The 23541-nt window shown below is 33.7% G+C and overlaps 1 protein-coding gene across 1 annotated transcript in view; it reads right to left on the bottom strand.

Moving 5' to 3' along the window:
• The window catches only part of PCM1 (pericentriolar material 1), a 52048-nt gene that overhangs the window by 12480 nt on the left and 16027 nt on the right, over positions 1-23541 (bottom strand). Inside the window, exons 11-26 of the mRNA XM_070949054.1 lie at positions 22865-23084; positions 22042-22240; positions 20158-20334; positions 18790-18944; positions 17741-17964; positions 16952-17100; positions 16370-16499; positions 15885-15998; positions 15114-15304; positions 13948-14139; positions 11045-11267; positions 10276-10421; positions 9335-9525; positions 8129-8297; positions 6718-7076; positions 5355-5522 (exon numbers count right to left, since the gene is read on the bottom strand). Coding sequence (XP_070805155.1) covers positions 5355-5522; positions 6718-7076; positions 8129-8297; positions 9335-9525; positions 10276-10421; positions 11045-11267; positions 13948-14139; positions 15114-15304; positions 15885-15998; positions 16370-16499; positions 16952-17100; positions 17741-17964; positions 18790-18944; positions 20158-20334; positions 22042-22240; positions 22865-23084 — 3007 coding nt within the window. The remainder of the gene's footprint in view (positions 1-5354; positions 5523-6717; positions 7077-8128; positions 8298-9334; positions 9526-10275; positions 10422-11044; positions 11268-13947; positions 14140-15113; positions 15305-15884; positions 15999-16369; positions 16500-16951; positions 17101-17740; positions 17965-18789; positions 18945-20157; positions 20335-22041; positions 22241-22864; positions 23085-23541) is intronic.

Genomic DNA, 23541 nt, shown 5'->3' on the forward strand with positions numbered 1-23541 from the left:
ACAAATCAATTTCTTCACATCTCTTTGCAGAACTAAAATTTCAGAAAAAGTCACACCATAGACCCTGACACATGATTAACCACAATTAGATACATTCTCCCAGTCACTTGTGAATCTTATTTTAAACACAGAATTAAGTTCAATAAGAATTCTCCAATTTAATACTGAAATCCCAACTTCATGCAGATGTTTAACATACCACATTACCAAAGAGTGGATTTGCGATAAGGAATGATATTCAAGCTCAGGATCAATGTTCTGATCTCCAAATAATGCTTTCAATTTATTTACAAATATCTCAAACATTTTTCCCCATATCCTACTATCAAGTCACTTTTATTTATTATGTATAAATGTGTGAATTTCTAAAATGATAGCATAGTCATAAATTATTATATATATCACCTATCACCTGTAAACTACATCAAGAGTGCCAAATCATTCCTGACATTTATGGACCTAATCAGTTTCTTTACTTCATGTCTTTGTCATGGCTCTGACGAAGTAGGCAGCAGTCTAAATTTTATGCTATAATTTTTTATTCAAGATCTCAAATTGTTGATTTTATCTGTCCTTGAATTCTGATTAGTTCAATTTTATAGACATCCAATGATGAATTTTGGCAAATACAATTCTAAACATTAATTCATTCAGGTCCTTCTTTTTTTTTTTTAATGATAAAAGTCTTAACTCTATTCCACTTGACCCACAAGCTGTATTTTCTTGCAGCTAAGATTTACTGTGTTTCCCCAAAAATAAGACCCAGTCTTTTTGGGGGGAAGGGGTAACAAAATAAGCACTCGGGCTTATTTTCAGGGATGTCTTATTTTTTTGACATGCAGGAGGCTGTGAACGTGGGGATCAAGGGAATGGGAGCACAGCTACTGGTGGCCCCCTCTCCGTCCCACTGTCTGCTTGCCAGCAGCCACAACAGGCCAAGTTCTCAGCACGCCCCAGCCTCCACCCACCCTGCCTGCTGCTGGAAGGCGAAGCAGGTGCAGAGCTACCGCAGGCGACCAGGGGCAGCCATAGGCCTAGCTCGCACAGCTGGCACGAGAGATGCAGCGCCCACCAGGACCAGGGTACGGCACCTGCAGCACGAAGTAGGCATGCAGCCTAGTGCTCAGCAGTCCAAATATTTGACAATGCAGGTCGCTGCCTATGAGGTACCCAAATACTTTTCGCCCAGAGGGAGACTATGCTCTGGACAAAAAGTGTATAGCAGAGCCAGGCAGAGGCAGAGGCGATCTCAATGCCCATCTTCCAGGTTACCAGTAGAAACAACACACAGCCTCTCCCAGTAAAGATAATTGCAGGCAATGCTGTCCCTTTCAAGCTATCAATTCTGTGTGTGTGTGTGTGTGTGTGAGAGAGAGAGAGAGAGGAAAGGAGGGGGGGAGGAGAGAGAGAGAGAGAGAGAGAGAGAGAGAGAGAAAGAGAGAGAGAGAGAGAGAGAGAGAGAGACAGCGGAGGGGAACCAGGTAAGAGGACCGAGCCTCCCCCACCCAAAAGCAGCATGCAGCCTCTCCCACTAATGAGAATTGCAGGCATTTGCCAGCAGACACATCATTGAAACTACATATTAAGATCTATAGCTATGTTGCATAATGTTTGGATTTTCAAATGGTCATATAATTAGATGGTCTTAAGGTACAAATAGTTTATAATAATAAACTATCATTATTTACTCTATCTTATATTTTTTTGGAAGTTAGTAGCTACTCATGATTGATGAAGAAAAATAGAAAAAAATGGTTACATTCTGGCTATCTCAAGAAATAGCTACATATGCCAGATTTACTGGTATTTCTAATATAAATGATACTACTTATATCCTTCCATAAAAATCTTTCATATCTGCAGTATCTGCCTCATAATCTTTTAGTAATAATACCTATTCAACTGAGCAAGTAGATAAAAAATTTTCAGTGGTATGTAGAAGCCATCTGAAGTAATGAAAGGCATATTCAACAATTAAATAAGCAAATAAAAAACAAAAAAGTTTTTAAAAATGAAGGCAAGTAAGTTTAGAAGCTAAGCAGCTAGTGCATTACCTGGTGCTTGTAAGCATGCATTTCTGTTAGACTGCTGCAGTATTCTCCTAGCATGTGCTGCAGGAAAGGTGCGGGTGGGAAGGACAGACAGTGATAAACACAAAATGTGTATCAGAAATAAAGGCAAGGCCTAGTGAAATAATGGGAGAATGTCTACTTAGTAATAGAAATTATTTTTTAAAACTTCCCTTGGTAACCTTTTCATTCCAGATAAGGGAAAAAAGTATCAGATTCAAAAAGCGTTTTTGAAAAATACATGACTTTGCAATGGTGCCCAGACACAATTCTAGTTGAAACCAATTTTTTGTCAAATGAAGTAAAAATAAATACATTCTATTTAAATGTAATTTCAACATTAAAATTATCTCCCATAATTTCAAAGAGCCAAAAAGAAGAAGAAACAGATAAACATTTCTTCCTTATTGGTAAAAAGAAAAACTGGCCCTAAATCATAGTTTGTATTATGGGTATGAGCCGGTCTCTAGCCTCCTGGGTCACACGCTTTGTTTTCTCTCCTCCTCCACGGTAGCTATAAAATTACATGCTTTTGCTTTGGATTTACAAGTTTTTAATGAATTATGCAAGCTATAAATTACAGTACAGATAAAAATCATTTGGTAGAGGGAGAGCCTTCATAAATGAGAGTGGATAGCTCTGCGGACAAGGCACTGTAATTTAACACCAGCTGTCTGCAATTAAAGTAAGTTTGAATCTTGCCAGGCTCAAGGTTGACTCAGCCTTCCACCCTTCCTAAGGTAGGTAAATTGAGGACCCAGTTTGTGGGGGCAATAAACTGACTTTGTATAAAAATATACAAAAGTATGAAGGCTATTGCTTAACGCACTGTAAGCCGCCCTGAGTCTCCAGAGAAGGGCGGCATATAAATCAAATTAAAAAAAAAAATGGTACTTTACTCTCACTAGAATTAAAGCGTCTCTGTTTGAGACAAATCCTGAATAACATAGGAAGTTAATCTAATCTAAATATGTGGCTGAATAAAAAAGAATGAATTTGATTAAAAAAACCAACTGTAAAGCTACAAAATGATCTAAGGTTTTCCAGTGCTGTAAGAGATCCTACTGTTTCTATTACTTCATAAATTAGGTGAGAAAAGGCAATAAGGAAAGGTGTAGTCTAGTAACTAGTCTATTTTGCAATTAATGGGACAATACATTCAAAAATGTATACAGTAGTACCTTGCTACTCAACTGCTTTGAAACTCATTGAATCATTGAAACTCATTGAAGTACTCAATGCATTTTGACATGAAAATTTTGTCCTGGTACTCACTGTTTGGTATTCAACAAATAAGCTAGAACGTATTGGCATTGGCTGCCTTGTAACTCACTATATTATTCGTTATGAGAAAATTTTGTTTGGTACTCATCGCACTTCTTGGAACCAATTAACAATGAATACCAGGATTCAAGAGAACTTGAAGAGCTGTCTCAGGAAAGAGGATACAGATCCATTATTCCCGAGGTAAGACAAGAACGAATGGGTGGAAACTTTATAAAGAAAGATCCAAGCTTGAAGTAAGGAAGAATTTCCTGATGGTGGGAATTATTAAGCAGTGGAACACTGCCCTCTGGAGCTCTGAGTGTTCCATCACTGGAGTTTTGAAGCTAATGTTATAGACAACCATTCTCTTGGGTAGGTTTGAATTATTTCTCTGGAACTGAGAAAGAGATAATGCAGTGGAAATCTTGATTCTATCATAATTCTGTAATGTATCCGTAAATTTCATTCCATTCTATTACAAACAGGTCTTAGTATGTTTTTCCCTAATTGAAGAATATATTTTCCTAAAGCATCAAATTAGGCACTAAGCCGATTTCTGTGACCTGTTCTGTGACCTGTTCAGGCTCCATGGCAAAATCAGCCACATTTTCTTTGGATGCGAACAATGCAGCAACTGAAGTAAATCAAAAACAAAAGCAATGGATTCTGAGATATGTGTCCAAAGAAAGAAGTTTGGGCTCGCTATTATAATGTTAAACTATGGTTTTGTTGTAGGGTTATACAATTTCAGACCCCAGAGGTGCATGCAGTTTCTCAAATCCCTTAGAGCCCTTCCAAAGTTGCCAATAACTCTATTTTTTTAAATAAACAGTAGAAACATATTAACTAAATTTAATTACTGTAATTTGAATGAAATTTGAACTAAAGCCAAATCAAAATTTTGTTCAAGCCTCAGATATCTTTTGAGTGTGTGACTCCAAAAATGCAGGCACTATTCTGAACACTCCCAGTTTATTATTAAGTCTGAATATGCCCAACTTGCACATTATGCATATGTATCAAATACGTTTAAAATTACAACTAAGAAATAGGAATTTTGCTCTTCAAAATGAAGCTATATAGAGAGAAAATGTGGCCTTCTTTTATTGGGTTTAAGTCCCAGATAAGAACAAAACACTAAAGAATCTTATTTTGACTATGTCCATCTAATCCTTGAAAATACTTCCTAAGAGATTAGAAGATGCTACTAAATGTTCACTGAGGAGTGATCTCTGGAAAATGAGCAAAATCATTATCCAAGTCCTTCTGTCTGATTTTGAGATGTCCCCTTCAGGATAGGCTAGTCTATTCATCAAAATCCTCCAATTCTTAGAGATGTATTTTTACATGAGGAGAAATTAGATCTGTCAGTCCCATTATACATTCTTAACTGCAGATGTAACACAGAAATACACACGCACATGCATGCATATTTGATATATACACTGCACTTTTTCAAATATGTGTCTGTGTATGTATGTATACATACAAACAAACATATTTGAACAGTGTACTTTTTCACTATATGTGTGTGTATGTGTGTATAGTGAAAAAGTGCACTGTTGTACAATTATTAGTCAGGAATAATTTGATTTTGGAAACTTGTTGCTAATCATTTACTTGCTTTAAACATCATTTATTAAAACAAATTGGTAAATGTAGCCATTAAACAGAGTTATTAATATAATAACAATATAACCAATTTGCAAATTATTTAAGCTGAAAGTTTTAATTTTAAATATGCTTACTTTAATCCATTTATTATTATATTTAAAAGGATCTTAATAGAATGGAAATGAATTTAGGACTGAAATAAAGAATTCCATCCATATTTTCACAACAGTACTTTTTATCTTATGTACTCTGTACTATGTTCTGTGAATATTCTGCTAAACAGTTAGCAGTTACGTATGTTATGTCACAAAACATTTAAAACCCAATTCCTTTTATGCAGACATGAAGAACATATGGATCTATTTATTTCAGAAGTATATCATTTAAATATTTTGAAATAAGTACCTGAAGACATTTCTGATGACCTACTATATTTAATTATTTTCTCCAATTGTTCCCGATTCTTTTTACTGAATACTTTTGCTTGAACAAGTTCTTCTTTCCGAGTTGAAGGTCGACCACTGTTGCTCTTGTAAGGCTCACATGTACTAGAAACACTGGCACTTTCAAAACCTTTAAATAAATAGATTTTAGTTTTACAACTTATTCTAATTCTCCAAAGCTGTAACATTTAAAAATGTCGATCACAATGTCAATCTATTAAGCAAAATGGCTTAATAGAGTCTACATAAATTAAATCAACCAATTTAAACAAAAACGGTTTGGTTTGGATTAAATTAATAAATGTTGATTTGAGTCAAATACCAGAAACCATACAAACTAATTAAATCAACATGTTACAAGATTGTTTCTGAAAGTTAGGCACTAAAAAAGAAATCTATAAGCATTGACTACACATTTTTTACAATGGAAATGTACAGTGGGCGAGAAGGCATTCATTCATATGGGCTTGTCCCATAATCTTCATACTATGTTTTAATGTCACAAAGTGTATTAACAAAAATGTTATTTATTAGCACTAGGCAGCAAAAAAAAAAAAAGATTAGTCTTCAATGTTGAAAAGTATAATCCTAGTTTTTATCATGATAGACCACTCTGCATTTAATTTGCTCACTAATTCCATAAATCCCAATCACGCCTCAAATTAGCTGGCCATAAAAATCTCAATAGGAAAATGATTACTATTGGCCTAATGTCTGGTTCTTTTCTTTGTGATTACTTCCAATAACAAACAATGTTTACCTCTTAAGCTGGAACAATGGCATGAAGCAAAAAGTAATGACTTGTGGGTAATCATCAAAATCTCTATAAACCTTGGGCAATGACCATGTGATACCTTATACTTAAACTTAATGACATCAAATTTGACAAAGAAGCAAATACCTTGTCAGAGAAACAGTTTTGGCAAATAACCAATTACTTCTCTTCAGACATTTCCAAAACAAAAGAAAACTTTATTTTAGGCAAGCATAATATTTTGCAAATGGATGTAAAATATTCTAGATTATTTAATAGAGTAAAGAGGGCAAGCAGATTTGCTCCATGTGCCATAGGGGCACAAGAGATTACAGGGGGAGTGTCCATCTAAGAGAAGAATATAAAAGTACTGGTTCAGATACACTGGGAATTGCCACAGGACCTGCACATAGGGAAAATATTTATAAAGTTTTACACTGCTGCAGCCTATTTTAAGAGTTTTGTGGACTCAATTTTCTTGAGGTTTTCTCACCGTAAGAAAAAAAAATGCAAATATAGAGAGCAACCCAAGCACAAAACAAGTCCAAGTTTATATATACAGTTGTCATACCATTAGCTCTAGGTCGTTTTTTAAACTGGGAACTACTCCTCCTCTTATTCTTGGACTTTGGTGTTTTGTCTTTTGAAGCCAGACTGGCCTGTGCAGATGCTTTCCTAGGTTTAAATGTTTTTGTCACAGTAGTTGGATCCACCGGATCAGGCATGCTACTAAAGCTTTCCAAAGATTCTTCATCAAATTCCCTTCGTCTGCTCATGTCAGGTTGATTTTTGTGATTGCTACATGCTGCATTTTGCACTGGGACTGCAAATCCAGTTCTGAGAAATGGCTGTTTCTCTTTTCCTCCTTCCTGATACTCATTTAACCAAGCTGATCTATTTTCCATCTCTTCTTCAGGCTGTCTCTGACTTCTTAACAAAGACAGAAACATTCAGAATATATTTCAGTCATAGTAGTAAAGCCAAACGTTTTCCAAGAAAAGTTAATAAGAAAAGTAAAAATATAATTTAGCACAGTTCCATTGCTACTTTGCACAAATCTCTAGCACATCAGTTCACCAGCCTTCTTTACAATGGTTCATCATTAAATATAATCGTTAACAGCTGTTAATGTAAAGTGTTAACAGCTTTCAGCACATAACCTTGCAAATACAAATATTGGGTTCCAAAAAAGAGGTTGAATGTGTTTTCAAATAATACTAAGATATGGTAAAAGATTATAGTTCCTGCCCTCACATTGTTCTATTTGAATCAATGATATCTTCAAAAACTCTTCATTCCCTAGCAATTAAATTGATATTCAGAGTAATATGGTACTTGTAGCAAGAGAAACCAAAACTAAAATTATTCTTTTCAAATACAGTTTGGAATTAAAACCAACAATACTCTATAACTTTTGTCTTTATACATTAACCAGCTGGGGGACTTTGAGCCAATCACTCACTCTCAGCCCAACTCACATCACAGGGTTTTTGTTGCGGGGGAAATAGAGGAATGTGTGTTGGATATGTTCACCACCTTAAGTTATTTGTAAAAGCAATAAAAATGAATAAACAAATAAATAAAATTCCAACTTTATTATCAACCTCTATCAAAATGGAAACCAAGCTATTCAGTGCTCAGTGTTTTCTACCAAGGAAGGTTTTTTGGATACAAGCATTATTCTGCCCTAGTAAAATATGAATCATCCTATTAGTAGATAAATTGCTGCTGAACCCAAATGGAATCAGACTGATACTCAGTACCTTTGAGTAAAGGAAATTCCTCATTTCAACAAATACTGCAACTTAAATATATCATTTCTAAATACCTCTTTCACTATGAATATTACTGCGTTTAAGAGAAAAGAATACCAAAATACAAACAAAACTTTTTTTTCCACAAACAGAAACCAAGTGTGAATTATAATGCAATGCCATTCGCCAAGCACTAGAAGCAGATACCACATATTAGGTTTCAGATACCTTTGGTTCTCTGCTCCAGAGGTAGAATTACTTTCAAATGGCTTTGGAAATGCCATATAGTCAGCTTTTCCAGTATTGTTATGGTTTAAGGTTGGCTGATATTCACTGTTTTGAGCATTACAATTATGTGAAAAGTCTCCAGATGGAAACATCTGGCCAAGATTGATGCCTATAAAAATAAATGAGATCAGAAATAGATTATATACATAATTCAAGTATTTTTTTATCACCAGAATACAAGAAAAGTAAATAAACGCTAACATATTATTGGGTTTTCAAATTATGTTGATATTTTTCTTCAAGATACTTGAAATAGTTCAGATAAAATTATTCCATTTATAACCAAGCTAAATCCCCTGGCTATAAGACTGATTTGAATCCCAGTATAGGAGATTTGTACTATAATTTATACATTTACAAGGAAAAAAATAAACTTGAAATAAATTAAGAATAAGAATTCTCAATTCTTATTCTCAAGACCTAGATATTACATTTTTTTACTTAAACTATTTCCTAACTAATGCATTTGAGGAGTAAATAGCAAAATCAATCTGCATATTAAGTTCTATTTCCTCTGGCTGTAAATAAACTTTATGTTCAATTGAGAATGCTCTCTTACAGATGAACAAATGCTGCAGGGAATATATTTCACTTTTAGTTGATTCTAAGGTGCTGTAGGAAAGTTCAGTCTTAATTCTTTATTCTGTTATATAAAATGTACTAGCATCTGAATCAAAAGAATAACAGCTTCAGTTTTGTTTAGAAAACTGAATGGTTCAAATAAACATTATTAAACAAATATCATCAATTAAATTCCTTTTAGTTTTTAACCATTTCTCTTTATTCTCGATTACTGTAAGGCATGCAGATATGTACTCTCTTGTTCACCTTTGTAAATATTAATGCTTTTGAATAACAGTATATTATTTTTTAATCTTAATAGTACTGAAGGAAAATATTTAGATGGAAGCAATAAATTAAAACCACAAATTAAAATGTCATATACTTTCTTTTGCTATTAAAGAGGCAATTCAAGCATGTTCTACATAACATTCACACATTTAATTAGTTAGAAGATACTTAAGTAAACCAAGAACAATTTGCTTTGAAGAAAGAACGATGTGAAACTAGGCAGTGCTTTCTGGCCGTTTGTTTGCAACAAAAAAATCGGCATCATTGCTACTCCTAAATTCTGAAAATGCCTACCTGGTGGGAAAGAAGAGAAATTTGTGAATCCAGGCATATTGAATAAGTTCATTGCTTGGGAAGGGAAACTAAAGGGACAAAACACAGTTGGTGATGGATGTGGTGGTGCCCTGTTGTCTTTCTCCTCTTTAGGTGTTCTGGCCTGCTGCTTCTCTTGCTGACGCATGAGATTATTTAACATTTGCTTCAACCTGTAATTATAAGTAATTATTTATGAACAGAGAGTAATATAAGGTTGAGGCAAAAAATTAGTTTTAGGGAAAGTAATTAAATTACATTTAATTATTGAACATAGCCAGAATTGTGCATATCAGTTGGCAAAGAGTAGTAAGCAAAAGAAAAGCAAATAACAAATAGCAGTTTGTCATAAATAGCTATAAGAAAGAATAAAACCAAGATGTTCTACATATTTAACATGTGGCTTAACCTCTATATGTATATCTTTTAAAACTAAATAAGGCATTATAATTATTTCATTGTTGCTATAGTCCCAGAAATGCTTAAATCTTTTAGAATGTACCTCAGTACTGTAATAGTAGCTTATTAATTGATTACAAGCTTATCAACCTTACAACCTTATCAAAAATAAAAAATAAAATACAGCATCTAATTATAGATAAAAGAAAATACAGTAATAAAATACATATGTAGTAAATATAAGAAATCAGTATTTAGATAAATATGTATTCTTTACAGGATACCCCATCTGTATCCTGTAATACAATGGGTTTTATCTCAACCTCCTTAACTATAAACCTAACAGTTCTGATAATATATACATTAGAGCTCAAAAGGAAACAGGACAATCGACAACTCAGATCCCACATACAGAAATTTAATGTGACAAGAATTCTCTTAGGTTCCTCAAAAATAACCAAATGCACGTAATTATGTTGTGTTGGCTGCTATTTCTGAAAAGGATATAAAGTTAAAGTGGATACCTTTGAACATTATTTTGTTGCCAGGTCAGCTGTGCATAGCACTGATTTAACTGATGCATTATAAGGTGTACTTGTGGTGAAGCAACATTACCAGGCATCACACTATATGGGCCAGTAAGCAAGGTCTGCAGTAAACAAGAGAGCATCTGCAAAGAAAAATAATGTTAAGTATTTTTAAAGACTTTTTTTAAAAAATGCAGTAGGTCAGATCTGTACTGGCCACTGTCATAATTATTTTTCCAGGAGCTGCATCTTAATCCAAAAGTTCTCCAAGACCACATGAAGTCGGATAGAAAATCTCTCAGCTTATTCTACTGCTCAGAGCTCCCCAATATACAGATTTGTTTTCAGTTTATTAAATCTTAATTGATTCTAGCTCCTGGCTAAAACTGAGCTAAAAAAATCCAAACAGTTCATAAAATATTGAAACCCTAACCATCCCAAAAATCTTTTGGCCTAATTTTATAAAATCTTTTGGCCTAATTTTCAGAAAGGTTTTTAAATGGATAAAGTAAAATACCACAAAATATAGCTCTCCAAAGGGAGACAAGTACTATAATACTCATTTACAGATTCTTAGTTTAAAATATTGTGGAGGAAAATAAGAAACACGACTGGATTAAAAAAAACCCAATATACATGAGCAGGAAAAGATTGGATCTGCACTGAACCGTTTTAGGATTCTTGACCAAAATAAGCCAAATTCACAATCTGAAAAAAAATCACCCATACTGAAGAAAGCTCTTTTAAAAGTATTTTTACAATGTACCTGTTGGTCCTGCATTAAAGTCTGACAAACACTGACACTGAATTCAAGATGCTTCTTTAATTGGTTAATTTGCTCTTGCCATTGTTCTTTCTCCTCCACATAAGAAAGTTCAGACATCCAACGATGATTTTCTTGTCGTCGCATGCTGATGTTCTGTTGCTGCCTTGCTTTATCTAGAGGGCGGTAGTTGCCATCTGCTGAAAGAGGACGAGGAGTCTTCCAGCTAAGAGTAATGTTACAAAAAGGCATTATTATTCTAGCAAATCATCTCCTGGTACAATCAATTCATCAAATAAAAATGCAAGAGATTTAAAAATCCATTTGGAGAAAAATGTATTTGCTCTTTCATACTGTTTTACAAGTATGGTATCTTGATCACATATGTATAACCAGTCCTCCCTTACTTTCTTACGGAAGGAATTGCTTATCTTTGGATATATATTGGTAAATATCTTGTTTTCCAAGCAAAGTGAACTGAAATATCCCAAAGTACATTTAATTTATTCTTAGAAGTTACTGAGTTTTAGTAGCTGAAAAATTGAATAGCTGAATGATAAACTGATAAAGGAAATACTCAGAAGTCCTTAGTGCGCTCTAAGTTTGGTTCTTTTCCTGCAGATGTTTCATTCCCAAACTAGGTAACATCACTAGTGCTAGTAGGGAATGGGTTTGCTTTCAGTTTATATTTTAGTAGCTGGTCCTGTCAATATTCATGGGAATGACTTTGGTGGGTCTTTGGTTGGACTATTTACTGTTAGCTTATTTGGCAGTTCCTTGATTGGACTATTGTTTGCTTCTTGGTTATTCTTGATTGGTCTAATGTTAATCTTGGCAGTAATCTCTGATCATCTGGCTGTTGATTTTTGGTGAGGTGTTTTGGTTTTTTTGTTCTCTTTTTGGTGTTCCCTTTTTGTTTCTTTCAAATGGTATATAGATGTTGTATATGTCTATATGCCTGTTAATGGCTGATTTGTCAGTGCCAGGCTCGGCATGATGAGAGAAATAACATCCATCTGGATGATTGTGGTGACACTTACTGTTTTATAACTAGTTACTTTATGATTACTGGAGATCCTATTATGAAAATAAGGAAGACTTTTAAGTAAAGTGATTTTTGACTTGCGGAAGATTCTTGGACTACTTAAATGGAATTGAATAACAACTCTGAGATGTAAAGGGCTATGATTATGAACTTTCTGAGGAGTAACATTAGATTGGGGACTTATTAAATTAAAACAAGATGCTTCATTAGGGGGAAAGAAATGAGACTTCAAGAGAAATGGTGTGGATGTTTCAAAGCATTAGGGGTACTATGGAAAAGAATCACAGAGAGATAAAGTACCTAATGCAAGGCATACATGGGAAAATATGCTACAACTGATGATGAATGAGGAGTCCAGGAAAGAGAAAAGATAGCAGAAAGAATGGAAGAAAAGGCAGAACGGACAAATCAGCAAACAAAACCAAAAGATGGGAAGGAGAAGATGATAAAGATAATAATGACTGATGAAATAAACCAAGGGAAAAGCACTTTAAGAGATTTAAAAGAGGAATCAGATAATTGGGAAGATACTTTTGAAAGGGAGATAGGGGCTTGGGTGGATATTTTGGAGACCTGGCAGCTTAGGAGGATAGAGATGGGAGAAATACTCAGTCTGAATGGTGAAGATACAGATGTTGATAGAGATAAAGATCCAGGAGAGGAATATGGGAAGCAAGCCAAAAAAACAAATAAGAATTGAAGTATTAAAACGGGTGAGAGATGATGGATAGAAATTATTATAGATATTTTTTTATTTATTTTTTCTAATATAATGATGGTCTGATTAGAAATTTATAGAGGAAGAAATAAGAATACACACATTTAGTAATAGTGACCTGATTTAGGGGGAATATTAGCAGATATAATTTTTCCTTCTTTTTATATAATAGAATATAAGTTAACAATTTGATGGGAAAGACTAGAGGGTGAAAGATGATATTACCATGTACGTTTAAACATCATTGGCATTAAAATGGAATATTGAAATTTGAATAATTGCCTTAAAAATCATGAATATCAATTCTAAGATTATATATATATACATATATATATACATATATACATATATACATATACATATATATATATATATATATATATATATATATATATATATATATATATAATTAATTTGATTTATATGCCGCCCTTCTCCGGAGAGTCAGGGCAGCTTACAATGAGTTAAGCAATAGCCTTCATACTTTTGTATATTTATACAAAGTCAGCTTATTGCCTCCACAAACTGGGTCCTCATTTAACCTACCTTAGAAAGGATGGAAGGCTGAGTCAACCTTGAGCCTGGTAAGATTCGAACCTGCAGTAATTGCAGGCAGCTGTGTTAATAATAGGGCGCTTTAGACCACTGTACTACCAAGGCTCTTGTGTATGATTAATATAATGATTATTACCATGATCATTATTGATATTTGCATCAAAATGAATTATACCCAGGGGCCACACTGTTCATGTATTGATATTGATGTATATTTAAAAATAAAAAAAATCTAAAAAAAACCCAATTTAATTATTTAAATCTAAATCTAAAAAATAAAAAAAAAACCAATTTAATTATTTAAAATAATTTTTAAAATATTTTAATTTTTTCATTCACATTTCATTTTGTCCCTCCTTTGGCATCCTTTTTTTTTAATGATTCTATCCCATTATTTCTTCGATATTAGTGTAACTCTTGTCCCACAGTGAGTTGTCCCACGGCAAATTGGCCATGGCAAGTTGTTCCATGGTGAATTGGCCACAGTTGTAGACCCCCAGGCAGCATATATACCTAATGCTCCTGCTTCCTATTTGAGCACAACAACTTGTGAAGTGGATTGGGCTGAGGAACAGACATTCAACTAACCTCTCTTTATCTTCTTTTGCACAATATGAGATCTGATCTACATTATTGGGACACATGGGCATTTCATTGGAACTACATTCTTGTTCTTCCTCTTCCTCTTCTGCTTGAGCCAGCCCATCAGAAAGGTAAACTTCATCACCTTCATCTTCATCAAGTGCACACTGTGTAGATCCTCCCCATGTTGCCATTGTCCTAGCATTAGAAATTTTAAAAGTATAATAAAAGTGAAATTAAGTCATACAGAACTAAAACATGACATCATATCAAAATCAATATAAAATATTTCCCAAATGAATATCATAATCAGGATATACATTGTTTTAACTTCATTTTTTATTTTTTAAGAATTCTGTTAATCCCAAATGATATCTAAAGGATAAATATGCATTTTATTGATATATTCCCTTTCGGTGACTTTATTTTCTGTTAATGCAGAAAACTACAAAATTGATATTGGAAAAATTGCACAACAGCATTTAGAAAAGCATGATCTAACTCTATGACAGGAATCAATTAGAAATAAACTCAGTTTAGCTCTTCCTTAAGTGTGCTGAATATGAAGGAAGGGAAAATGCTCTCTGACTTTCAAATTTCTGTTATATATTCTTGTGGAATGTGTTTCATGACCTGGCTTATTGTAAAGGGCTAATAGTATCTATAAAAGAACAAGTGATATTTTTTTTTTAAAAAAAAGTGAATTATAACGTAACAGTTACTGCTCATATGTTTATACCGAGCTATAAACCTGACTACCTAACCAGCATTCTGGCCAATCATAATAATAACTAAAACATGATTGAGAGGATGAAAGTTTGGAGACATTTGAATCCTAGAAACTTTCATGAAAAGACAAAGACACAGTCACCTTATGGGGAATATGTACAGCATAAAAATTTAGTAAATACAAATAAACATTTTTATATAACTGCTATTGTAGCTACCTACTAGCCAACCATTTTAACTACAGGACTCATGAAACAGAGCACAAAGAGGAAGCAACAATATCCCAGCCTTGTCAGCAATTAGGATAAATTGTAGAGAAAAAATTCCCTTCTCCTCAGTTAATGCTCTAATTATAGCTATTTAAATAGATTCTAAGCCTTTTCGGGAAAAATACTCTTTTTACAGCAATTTCTTCACACCAGATGAATAGAACTTAATCTTACTTTTCTGTTCTGCTTTGCTGGGGAGTACACTGAGTCTCTGATCCATTACTTTTAACAGATCCAGGCGCAGCAGGTGAACCATCTGCTAAATTTTGTCTTCTCTGATGCTCAGCCATTAAGGCTTCTAGTTGTTTTCTTCTTTGTCGCAATTCTTCTCTTAAAATTTCATGTTTGCGCACTTGAGACCAAGTCTGTTTAAAAATTAATATTTATAGAATATTCGTGAGGTTTAAGGCAAAGTATGTTAATTCAAAATAATATACAAGGATATTTTTTTTTTTGTTAGACACAAACCATGTATGTTTTGGAATGGCCTGAGTTAAAGTAGTATAGAGAAAAGGTTCCATATCAAACAACTCAAACAGTAATGACATTAAGGAAGAAAAAGAACATAAGAAAGAAAAAAATATTTTTTTAAGCAACTGAAAAAGAACACAAGAAACATTCTTTTTTCTAAGCCATAATGTATACTTGCATTGACAAAAAAATGGAGTAAATATTCAGTCAATCAATGATGTAATCAAAGAGGAAACAAGTTAGAAAATACAAAAAGTTATTTGTCATTTCTCCTTCAGTTACTTGCAGTTTTCATAATATTTATTATCAAACGTTATCAGAGTCTTTAGAACAGTTTGTATATTCCATTTTGCTGTTTTGTTTTTTAAGAGGAGGAAGCAAAGAAAACAATTTCCCTTTTCAATTACAATGCTGCTATATCAGTTTCTCCAAGAAAAAAGTATAGTAGTATTATTAAAAAAGTACACACAATACCTCACTATCTACTACTAATTCTTCTGGTTGAATCGGAGACTTGCTCACTGTGCTGACTTCATTAGCAGCTGCTGTGGAAGCATTCCCTGCACAATTATCCAGGCTTGATGTCAGCTAAAAAAAGAAATAAATATTAAAATTGCAATCTGATTACTCTAAAAAACTTAAAACCAAAAGAACAATATACAGTATTTTTTAATTTTAATTAATTAAACTGATTCCAGTAGAGTGAAGAGTACTTGATTAGTGTCTGAATATTGCACCTAACTCTTTAAGGATATCTCTTTTAAGCAACTAATATATCTTTCTTCAATTTATTCAAAGTTGCATTTCTAAACAGTTTTTTGCAATCAGAACCAAAATACCTTCCTCCCCTTTTTAAAAAATACCAAAATTAATCTTCTTGCTAGTGAGTTACAAATAATATTGTGTTAGACTCTGTTCTTCCCTCCCTTATGTTAGAAATCGAAAGGAATTGTACATACTTGAAGATCTGGGCAAGCCTTCTGCAGGACCTGAATTTTTTCTTGAATATTTATAAGTTTCTTTCTTTCTTCTTGAAGATGTTTAAGTTCTCTCTTTTGTTGCTGAAGTTTAGCTTCATAAAATTTCTCCCTAAAAATAACAAATTTTGTGTTATTATTTTCTGGGTGAAAAAATTACAAAAATATATAACAAAATAGTAGCCTTGTAACTTAAAACCATTTCTCGCCTTTCAGTTATTTCAAACTGATTCATAGGAACAGATCTATATAGTTGGATGTCCAATGTGAAAGCCTAATATATTCATTGTAACATTAAGAATTGGTGAACCTCTAAGTTAGATTGCACCTTCCTAGAAGACCATGAAGAGATTGGCCAAGTCCTAAACTTTGTACACTTTCAAATATGAAGATAAAGTTCTTTATACTTTCCAGTATGAAGATCAAAGACTCATACTTTTCCAGTATGGGTCTTTTATCTTTATGCGAGTTTCAATTCTGGCCCTTCAAATGTGCATCTTCCTCAAATGCACTAATGAATCTGCAGCTTAATTTTATAACATTCCTTAATGAAAAAGACCATACCTTGCTTTTTCATTCAGTCCAACACTTTTCTGTGATTTGTTTGCACTGTTTCGAATGTTGTTTGGCTGTTGCTGTCCTTTTTCTTCCTCAGCCAGAAAAAATTGTTCCACATTACTCTGTCCTGCTGCCTCTGGCTCCATCTCATCATCCTAAAAGCAATAGCAATATCTTTAGCAACCTTAAAGTTCCATCTATTCCCATTTTCAACACTTTATATGTCATTTGAATGAGTATACATTGAATAAAATATATACGTATTTCTAGCAATTCCGGGCAGCTGAGTTTTGATGACACCAGTCATAATTAGTGTCATATTACATTTACTTTAAAAAGGATGAGGAATTTAGGAAAAAGAATTGAAGTTGTAAATAAATATCCAAATTACAAACTATCATGATGAACAGAGAGCAAGAATTCCAGCCATACGATGATAATATGCGTACCATCTATACATCTGTATATACTCAATAATACATTTGGATATTGAGTTATCAATTTAAATGCCAGTAGACTCAATGAACATACAACAAATACAAACAAATTGAATTCTTCAATTTAGTAGAACTATCATTTAAATGTCATGTATTTCTGTCACTAATGAGTTAGTATAGTACATTAGAATGCTATAAAACAGGCCTTCAACATAAAGATACCTTTTCAGTATTTCATCATTTAAAAACTTCTAAAACCGAAGCCATTACAGAACAAACCAGACCATATAACACTCTTGAAAATTATCCTATTTACTACTGGCATGAAAGAAGTTTTTTTTAAAACTAGAAAATGTACCTGGACCATAGCCACAAGATTTTGAAGCTGTTTCAGTTTTTGCTTTGCTGCTATAAGTCTGTTAATCTTTTGCTCAAACTCAGCATCTATAGCACCCTCATCAACTATGCTACTTCTTCGACTGGATAATGAAGTTTTGCTGATTCTATCGGCTTCAGCATCAATATCCTCCTCATCATCTTGTGGGACAATCACATCATCTTCTTTCCGATTATAGTGACAATCTGAAAAGGACAATAAACTAAATAAAGGAATGAAGACTTACAGTATTTAATAAACTATTTAAAATTAGAATAATCCAAAATTAGTGGATTTTGTTAAAATTCCATTTATAATATAAATATTTACAAAGTGACAGATAACAAGTACCGTCTTAGAGCAGGTATATACTCCTTTGGTCATCTTAGATCCATCATGGCGAACCTATGGCATGTGTGCCAGAGGTGGCACACAGCGCCCTCTCTGTGGGCACGCGAGCCGTTACTCCAGTTCAGCCGTGCCATGCATGCGCGCACGCCTCCCACTGGCCAGCTGGTCTTCGGGTCTCTGCTGTGTATGCGGGCGCGGGGGGGACGGATGCTGAGGGCACGCGCATGCAAAGGTTAGCCATCGCTGTCTTAGATCCTGTCCTCTGAAATTTCTCTAGCTTTGTAGTATCTTTGGCAAGGTGCAGCAACCAGAACTATGCACAATATTCCAGGTATGGTCCACCATTGGGTTTTTTTTAAAAGGGCATTATTATATTAGCATCTCTATGTTCAATAACATTTCTTATTATCCCTAATATGCAATTGGCCTTTACAGCAGATGCATACTACATTAACACCTGCATTGAGCTGCCCACATTTACTCCAAGACATTCACTGCTAGCACTGGCCTCATTTGTTTCAACAAGTATTTACAAATTTTAACGCTAATGTGCACCATCTTACCGTACAACACTTAAATGACTGCTAAAAAACTAAGATGTTACTGATTAATTAATGTTGCAGTAAGAGTTCACGCCAATATATTACAGAATATACATCCAATAAGATATTGAAGCATACCTAAAGTAGAAGGCATATTTGGCATCCTTACATTAGCAGATTGATTATTTATTTCACAGGATGTATTAAGATGTCTTCCATTTCGGTTATTAGTTCCACACTGCAAATTGCTATTATAGTTAATTTCACCCCAGTTACTGATTCCTTGAGGATTCCTGTTTTGAAAAAAATCCAGTGGATCAGTATCTTTAATTTTTCACAAGTTATACACTACCACAAAATAACAATTTCATACAAATATACACTAAAACATTTACTTACTCAAAAAAAAAAAATTCCTTTTCCCCTACTATAAACTACCCTAACGGACCTTGTCAGAACAACCAATCTTACACAAAGCACTCTACGTTGTGTGCCAATGTCAAGTTTAAAGAATACTTATTTTCATATTGACTATACAAAATAACCTTCAAATTCTCACATTTGTTTCATTCTTTTAACTTCAGTAAACAAAAGTCTTGAAATGCAATCATATAATTGTTCCCTTAGGAGAGACATTAGGTTGAATTCAGACTGAGGTGACCTTAGGTAGTCATTCAAATCCAAAGATTTAAAATTTAGTAAATAATTTAAATAGGATTTAACTCAATCAATTTTAAGTATGCCTAAACCTGAAGATCTAGCGTCAATGATTAAACCAGAAATTGCAAGAAATGGAAATATTTCCTCAAATATCTAAACCCAAACCCAATTTTGTCTTGTTTGTTGTTTGTTAGCTGCCCACATGAACAGTACATATTTCCCTTCAATGAGAAATTCACATAAATCCTTGAAGGGAATCCTTATTATAACATCAAATAATAATAATAATACAAGAGATACAATTATAAAAAGGAACAGATGCATTTTGATTCATAAACGACCTGCTCAAAGACATGAAAGTAAAACTTGACACATCTAAGTAAAGTCCTAAATTACTTATGTTGATCAGCTCTAAAAAGCCATCTACAAGTAGGGTAGCAACAGTAAACAAAATTCAATTATGCATGAAATGGTACAAACATACAAATGAAAGATATAAATTAGTTTTAGTTAGTCAAGCAGTAGATTATGATGCTAAGTTACAATTAGTATCAATGTACAGTATTAGCGTAACAAGTAAAATAAAAAATATTGTGGGCAACAGTCTCTCTCAAACCCTGAAAAAAAATGACAAGACAATCAGGAAAGCTTATAATTGCCCCAGTGGAGCAGATTATCACACTATCTGTGTATTATTGCAACACAAAAAGGGTAAAATAGATATATTCACTTTAATTTCACTATTATAAACATATTACATATTCAAGACTGGACAAGAACAAATGCTGTTAACACAATTATATTTTGACTACACATTACTTATTAACTTATGTGCAAGTAACCAACCTAATATTTGTAACAGGTTGTGGATTCTCATGTTCAGATTCACAGTCAGACTCTCCAGTCTCTTCTTCCTCTTTAGTATTTTCATTTACAGCATCTGTCATCATATCAGAAGTTTGCTCGTAATAGTGGACTAGTTCACGCAATTCATTCAATCTCTTGCGAACTTCATTCAGCTTCCTAGAATTAAAAAAAATCAGTTTACTTGTAGATAAGAAACAGTGGGGGTGAGCTCTAATAATTTTGTTTGCTTTCTTTATATAAATTATTTTGACTAATGTATGCACTATTATTAGATGAATAATTTTGTAAATTATCTTAGAAAGCAGATTATTAGACAAAGACCACAACTTCTTGATATCTTGTTCTCTGTTAGTCAATTGTATGATAAAGTACTAGAAAAGCCTTTCTGCCAAACATTTGTGTAATTCCCTTGAATTCTTAAGATTCAATTAGTGTCCAATTTATTTCATGCTGCATTGTGAAATAACAGAAAAGATAAGTTATTTCTATATTCATGATGGCATTAGGTCGCGTTATCCAAGGAACTTCTTTATTTTTATTTTTGTGTGCCCTGTAAATGCAGGCAGAGTGGGTCCATGTCCCTTCAATTAAATGTTGCCATATCATGCAACTCAGAAAGTGTGCTTTCTATAGCAATCCGCAGCTTGTAGAACATCATCTCCTTCAGAGATACACACAGTGTCCTCTCCTGGGGTTCCAGAAAGCCTTTAGAACTTGAGTATGGGATTAATGCAGTTGTTTTGTATTGTGGGGTCTCTGCTGTGCTTTTCTATTGTTTACTGTTCTAGTTCTTTTAGCCAGAGCTGACTGTTTATGTGGATTTAAACTGCTTTAATTATTTTTACTAGTTTTCCTGGATTTTGTAAACTGTCCAGTCTTCTGCAGTTGGTGGACATAAAAAAATTAATTTAATTAAATTAATAAGTATATTATTCTTTCTCAATCTTCATATTCCTAGGATCATCTATAACAGGGTTGTCAAACTCAAGGATCCGGCCATGGAGTGCTTAGATCTGGTCCGCAGGGACACCCTGGAAACAGCGAAGGACTGGCCCGCGGTGGCTCTGCCAGAGAAAACGGTGCTTGGGAGGGCCACACGCAGCCCTCACGAGTTCCATTTTCACTGGCATAAGGTTGCAGGAGGCCGTCGCAGCCAGAAACGAACTCCATTTTCGCTGGCAGAGGGTTGCAGGAGGCTGTCACATCCGGAAACAGAGCTCAGGAGCCTGGTTTCACTGGTAGAGCGCTCAGGCCACCATAGGCACCCCCGACATGAGTGACGTTGAGCTGGCCACACCCACTCCGGCCCCCCAAAGTCAAACACAACCTTGATGCGGCCCTCAATTAAATCGAGTTTGACACCCTTGATCTATAAAGATTATCTTGGAACTAAGAACCGATTGTCATAACTCAACACTTTTAATCATACCTGTAATAACATTTTTATAACTTTGTGTTCTATTGGTTTTATTGATTTCATTAATAGTCCAAATCATATGGTAGAATTAAGATTCTGAAATGGGTATAATATTGCAGTGCTAAATAACATCATGAATTTTATTTATGTATGCTGTTACTTCCAGTAAAAATATGTATATACCTATTTCAAAAATCCAAACAATTATATGCATATTTAATGTTCATAATCAAGCTATATGTTAGCATTCAGCATGAAAATCTACCTTTTCTCCACAATCACTGTTTATATAAACTGAAATCCCTTGTAGCATGCTATTACTACGACCACAAAAAACAGCTATGACTAGGAATTTCTATAACGCAAGTCTGCTTTTTTTAAACTGCTTTTTTAAAACCAATAAATTACAGTACTTAATAAGCCAAAATAATGTAATAATGGATTACTGAAGCTTTTCTGTTGGATTTAAGTTGTCTTCTTCACTGTCATTCTGTGAGGTCACAGAATCCGGATGATATGCAGCTGAGGATGCTAAGCTGTTTGGTTCTTCATTGACAGCTATTGTAGGCCCTGCAGGTGCAGAAGCAATTGAAGCTGTGCTCCTTTGATCAATACTCCTTTGAGGAGATCCTGCAGCTGGCAGAACTGCAAAGTTAAAGACAATTCTGTTTAATCCTGTTTTACGTTAAAAAAAAAAAAGATGCATCTGTTGAATATCTGATCCAAGCTTAAGGCATATGCTAAAGATAATTTAACAAAGATGTTTTAACTCCTGTTAAAAAGTCTTTCTAAAACAATAACCGGCAATCATTGGTGGAAAGCACTCCCTCCCTCCTAGGAATCTGGACTACATTGCATCACAAATCACTTATCTTAAAATCAGCATTTACTTATCCCTTTCTCACAAATATTCTCATAGCTTTCTTTAAAGAGTCATTCTCTTTACTGTGGAGAGGCTGGAACTTGGAAATATGTAAAATAAATAATCCCACATACTTATTTTCATAATGCTTGAGGATAGAAATCTCATCCAACATTTATATTGTAACATATCCCTTCACTATTTACTTATGATATGGGAGGAAAAATAACTAAGAATTTCTGAGAAAATGGTATTTAGAGAACAGTACCTAAACTTGACAGCTAAATATTAGCAATCTTATTTCAAAATGCAACAGAATTGACTTGATTCCCATTTTCAATAATTAAGTATCCCAAAAAGTTTATCTCTAAAACTCTAATTTACACTTCAGGATGCCATCTACTTACATGATGATGAGTTGTTAAGATGCTGGTCACGAAGTGTATGCAGTGCTCCTAGCAGTTTATCCATCTTTTGCTTTTTATCCTGTAATGCTACCATCTTACTAAATAGTTGTGCTTTTTTATCAGAAAGTTGCTCAGACATAGAAGAATTTCTGCTCTGGGAAACTTCTCTGGCAAGAGAGAGACTCTCTGCTTGCCTTCTGTTATCAGGCACAGGTTGAATCTAAAATCAAGCACATATATTTCAAGCACTGGAATGTTTAGCAGTGAAATATTTTAAAGTACATTTAATATGCACACTCCAAAAATAAGCCTCAATTTGATGTAATTTACTTTTGACAAATATGTACAAGATTGTATAGCAATACTTTTGGTATTTTCAAAAACTGTTTACATTAGTTCTCTTTAAGTGTGGATTGTCAGGAATTCCAAAAAAACCTGAAATACTGACAAATCATTTTTATAAGATAGAAACGAAGGCTGGGTATCAGGGTGGATAAAAATCAATGATTTTTTTTAAAAAATCAAAAAAATCAGATTTTTTTTTATTTAAATCAGATTTTTTTGATTTAAATCGAATTTATTTTAATAAAAAACTTTTGGGGTAAAAATCTATCGTAAGATAGTTTTCTATTTAAGATACATAAATAATTTAGTTTATTCAGCATGAAATGGAGCTT

This window comes from Pituophis catenifer, unplaced genomic scaffold (assembly GCF_029215685.1).
Source record: "Pituophis catenifer annectens isolate HBS135680 unplaced genomic scaffold, rPitCat1.0.hap2 SCAF_8, whole genome shotgun sequence".
Taxonomy (NCBI): domain Eukaryota; kingdom Metazoa; phylum Chordata; class Lepidosauria; order Squamata; family Colubridae; genus Pituophis; species Pituophis catenifer.